Source organism: Gavialis gangeticus, unplaced genomic scaffold, assembly GCF_001723915.1.
Source record: "Gavialis gangeticus isolate Ggan-Ray unplaced genomic scaffold, GavGan_comp1, whole genome shotgun sequence".
Taxonomy (NCBI): domain Eukaryota; kingdom Metazoa; phylum Chordata; order Crocodylia; family Gavialidae; genus Gavialis; species Gavialis gangeticus.
This window is the reverse complement of record NW_017729029.1, coordinates 5,837,200-5,842,182: the sequence shown is the minus strand read 5'-3', so window position 1 is coordinate 5,842,182 and position 4,983 is coordinate 5,837,200. Positions and strand designations below refer to the sequence as shown.

General features: G+C 51.8%; 1 protein-coding gene across 1 annotated transcript in view; it reads left to right on the top strand.

Moving 5' to 3' along the window:
* XPNPEP2 (X-prolyl aminopeptidase 2) overlaps positions 1-494 on the top strand; it is a 21,717-nt gene extending 21,223 nt beyond the window's left edge. Inside the window, exons 21-22 of the mRNA XM_019521156.1 lie at positions 1-22; positions 104-494. Coding sequence (XP_019376701.1) covers positions 1-22; positions 104-304 — 223 coding nt within the window. The 3' untranslated portion in view covers positions 305-494. The remainder of the gene's footprint in view (positions 23-103) is intronic.
* Positions 495-4,983: the final 4,489 nt, after the last annotated feature.

Genomic DNA, 4,983 nt, shown 5'->3' with positions numbered 1-4,983 from the left:
CAGGCTCCTGTCTGCGGAGCAGGTGTGTGGGGTTCTGGGTGGGCGGGAGCTGAGATCTGCCCATTGCACTGGACACTCACGGCCTCACCCTGCCTGATTCCAGATTCAATACCTCAACTCGTACTATAAGACCATCCGTCAGCATGTAGGGCCGGAGTTGCAGAGACGCCAGCTGCAGGAGGAGTATGAGTGGATGAGAAGTAACACTGAGCCCTTCTCCCAGGGTGTCCTGGTGGCTGCTTCCCTGGGCCTCCTGGCTGTCACCATCCTGATATCTGAATTCCTGTCTAACTTGCAGGCCTGAGGGGTGCTGTGCCTGATCCATTCAGCTCTTCTACTGCCCCATACTCAGAGGTCCAAACTCATTGAGTGCTCCCAGGCATGTTTCCCTGCTCCCAGCAGCCTGAGGTTCATGTATTTTCTCACACTCACCCTTGTTACCTCATTTCCTTTTTTGTTTGTAATTAAAAATAAGTAACATCCAGGAAAGATGATGTGAGCTTTTCATGCTGTGGCTGAGGTGGCCTTGGCATCTGGCTTTGTGAACATACAGAACTAACGTGTGTGTGCAGGAATGAGCGGTGTGAATGTGTGGAGCTAGCATGTAAGTGCAGGGCTGAGGGCTATGGGGTTGCAAGGTATGAGTTCATGAGGCTGGTGTGTTTGCAGCTTGTGTGCACTATGTTCAAATCGGGGGATCAATGTCCTGAAAAAAGGCACAGATCACTGAAGCACTCAGTTCTTCTTTGGGGGCATATGCCTGCCAGCCAGTAAATGCTTTGGTCCCAGGATGCTTCCTGGTTGTTAGTTTGGGGTTCTCTAATGTCCCTCTGCCAGATTGCTGGCATTGCCCTTAAGCCCAGCCTTTCCTGGTCCTGCCTACCCTTTCCAACATCCCTGCTGGGTCCCTAGACCGTACCCCCTTCTCCCAGCCTGCTTCCATGCTCTTCTAATCCCACTGGTTCTGAGTGGCCCAGTTGGCAGGAAAGGCCCCGAATCTGACCCCCACTGGAAGATGCAAGCCCAGGACCTTTGCAAAGTCTTGGATCCCCTATTCCTAATGCCATGTGTGTCACATACACTAGTGCCAGGTGGGTATGTACATGCTCATCCCAATGAGGAGGCTTTATACCACTTTGCACTGGTGCAAATGAGAACACATTGGGACAGCACCGATCCCACTGTGGACACACTTTGTACCGGCAGTGTCCTAGAGGGCTGTTTTCACCCCACAGTTAGGCTCCTTTATGCTTACAGAGTCCCAGCATGCACCTGAGCTTCCATCATGGACTCAGATTTCAGTGCTGAGCTAGGCTGGGCAGGCTGAGGGTGTTGTTTCTTCAGGGAAAGATAGCTGGGGTTTTTTGCAAAAATATTTATTTCTATATATATAAATATTAAATATAATATATATAAAATATTAAATATAATATATAAATATTAAATATTTATATATAACTATACCTCTAACAACCTGCCTTGTGACCACTGTGGTTCACTTGACGGTCCAAAACACAATTTTACAGTTACCATTCTTAGTCCTGTTACAAAGACTGCACTATGCACCCACAAGCCCGTACACCAACCCACGCATCACTGTCACCTTTAAACCATCGCAATTATGCAAAGAACTACCTCAATCCCCTCCCCTCTCCCTTCCCCCACTTCCCAACCCCCCTTCCTGTTTTTCCAGTCCTTTCACTTGTCATTGTATTCATCCTCTTTTCTGTTGTCTTCATTATCCTCATCATCATCCTTGTCATCCTCAGTGTAGTTGTATGCACAGGCACCCAAGGGAAGGCAATAAATGCTGTCAGTGGAGAGAAAGCTCCAGCTGATCCCAGACAGGCTGGCTATCCTTGGACAGCCAGTATGAGCACAGGGATCTTGTGTTTTCATGGGCATTGGGGAAAGTTCCTAGCTTCTTAGGAACAGTCTTGGCCCTAGCAAAGAGTTGGGGACAATTGCCTTTAGCATGGTCCTTGTACCCCTGGAGCTGGTGCAGTTGCAGCACATCTGACCACAAGCAGTACAACTAACTGTCTATGAGGTGTGGCCCTGATGACATGGGAGCTGCTGGCTCTGGCTCAGTAGACCAGTGTACTATTTTGGGTTCAGCCACAGAACAGAGGTGAGACTGTTGGATGAGAAGTGTGACCTCAGCGTAACATGGCCTAGGTTCCATGATGGAGGGGTTGGGCAAGGCCTGCTTCATGAGAAACCTCCTTTTGGGAAAGGGGGTGTTTGGAGCCTGACTCCTGCTCCTCCTGCATTGCATGGTCCAGTCCAAGGGGCTCCTGGTCTCTGTGAGTAGGGAAGGGCAGCTTTGAGCTGGAAGACAGACTTGCCATGTCTCCTCCATGGCACCTTCCTCACTCCCTGAGGTTCCCTGTGGTTTGGCCCTGGTGTGGAAGCCCAGAAATCTTGGTGGGAAGCAGCCATCTTAGGCCCTGGATGCTGCACTTGGGAGGTGTAGGAAGCAGAGCAATATGCAGCCCTGAGAAGAAGACACCACACCTGGGCTGCCTGCCCTGGGGTCCAGCCTTCCACTCTGGCTTGCACTAAATAAGACAGGCCTGAAGAAAACCTGCCCCATCTTCTGCTGGGCCCTTGGGTAACCTGCAGTTAGGCTGTCCTGGAGCTCTGCTTCCTGCCTTTTCCACCATGGGAATTTATGATGCTCTCAGCAGCCCATCTGAGGATGCTCCCAGGTCTCTATTACAGGCCTAATCTCGGACCCAACAAATAATAGGATGTGAAAAACTGGCAGGCCCAGATCTCGGGCAGTCCTTTCTGCTGAACTTGAGGGGGAATTAGACACTGGAGGCCTCAGTTAAAGACCCTGAGGACAGTAATGCCCAGTGCAAGAAGCCTGACTTTTCTTGTCAGTTTGTAAAGGGAAGACAGAGAGAGGGAGAAGGTACAGCATTCCCTGGATGAGTACAGCTGGGCTCTTGTGAACTAGCCCTGGTGGGTCGAGAATCAGCGAGTAGGGTTTCCATCAGGAGATCTGACAAGTGTGGCCGGTCCAGTGGTTGGGGCCTAAGCCCAGAGCTCAGAAGATCCTGGCTTTTTTCCCTGCTCTAGCACAGATTTCCCATACAGCTGTGGGCAGGCTCCATGGGTATCAGCACATGGTAGCACAGCTGAGGTAACAGCATGGGCCAATGGAGACTGGTAGTTGGAAGTTTGGTAAGGGGGCAGTAAACAGCCCTCAGCCAGCCAGTGCAACATTACAGATGCTGAGGGACCTGCGCTCTCCTGTGAAACATATTTATTGGTGCAGGAAGGCACTTCCCTCTGCTCTGGCAATAAGACCCACGTACACATACACACCCACACCCAGTCTGACCCCTTGGCACTGTCACAAATGCAGTGTAACTGGGAATCAGGCCCCACATGTCCAATCTGAGCTCAGCCTGTGAGCAGAATGTGCACAGTGGGGGACAGGGGAGGAGTGACTTGAATGAGTACAGAGGCAAGGGAGACTATTGGTCCTTTACTGCCAGATTTCAGCGTGGGAAAAGTAGGAACTTAAAAATGCATGCGTGCGTGCGTGTGTGTGTGTGTTTGTGTGTTTGTGTGTGTGTGTGTGTGTGTGTGTGTGTGTGTGTGTGTGTGTGTGTGTGTGTGTGTGTGTGTGTGTGTGTGTGTGTGTGTGTGTGTGTGTGTGTGTAAGGACATGCCTGAGTGCATGTGTGTGCACACATTCAAGTAACTTTGTGTACCTGTGCATACATGTAAGTGCTTCCAATTATTCTGGGCTGTTCACTGTTTCCTCCACAACTCCTGAAGCCTTCCAAGATGCTTGGTGCTGCTTCAGGGTTTGAAAAGATGGGCACTGAGCAGGGGTGAAGGCGGGGAGGGAAGATATTGGCATTGCAGGACAGGAGTGTATGCACTGGGTAGGATACCAACAGAGGTGGGAAGACAGTGAAGAAAGGGAAAAGGGGGACCACAGAGCAAGGGTGGGGGGACCCACTTCTCTGTAGACCCTGCTCCTCAAGAGGTACAATGCAGAATGCACAAGCTGGGCAGGGCTGACTGAAGCTCCTTCCTATCTCCCATTTATTGGGCTACTCCAGGGGGCTTGGGCAGAGAGTAAATGTAGGAGAAGCAGACAACGTGGTCCAGAAACTGGGCTGGAACTCAGGAGGGCTAGTTTGCTTCTGGATTTGCCCTGTTCCTGACACATGATTTGGGGCAAGTCCCTTCCCTGCCTCTGCTTGCTTCCTCCCCTGTCCCCAGGTCAGAGAGGAAGCTTGCAGCAAAGGTGGCAGCAAGGGTCAATGGCACAGAAGGCATCTTCATAGTTGGTAGGGTCGGAAGGGACCTGAACACATCATCAAGTCTGGCCCCCTGCCATGGGCAGGAAAAAGTACTGGGGTCAAATGACCCTGGCAAAGTGTTTGTCTAGCCTCCTTTTAAAGACCCCCAGGGTAGGAGCTAGCACCACTTCACTTGGAAGTTGGTTCCACATCCTAGCCGCCCTGACAGTGAAGTAGTGCCTCCTGATGTGTAATCTGAATCTACCCTCTGCCAGCTTGTGACCATTATTCCTGGTCACTCCTGGTAGTGCTCGGGGGAACAGGGACTCGGGGGAACAGGGACTCCCCCAATGCCTGCTGGTCCCCCCTGACTAGTTTGTAACTAGATCCCCCCTCAGCCTTCTCTTGTGGAGGCTGAACAGGTTCGGGTCCCTTAGCCTCTTCTCGTAGGGCCTGCCCTGCTGCCCCCTGATCATGCGAGTGGCCCTCCTCTGCACCCTCTCCATGTTGTCCACATCCCCCTTGAAGTGCGGTGCCCAGAACTGGACGCAGTACTCCAGCTGCGGCCTGACCAGTGCCACATAGAGGGGGAGGATCACCTGCTTCGACCTGCTCGATATGCATCTGTGGATAAATGACAAGGTGCGGTTGGCCTTCCTGACTGCATCCCCCCACTGCCGGCCCATGTTCATCTTGGAGTCAGTGATGACTCCAA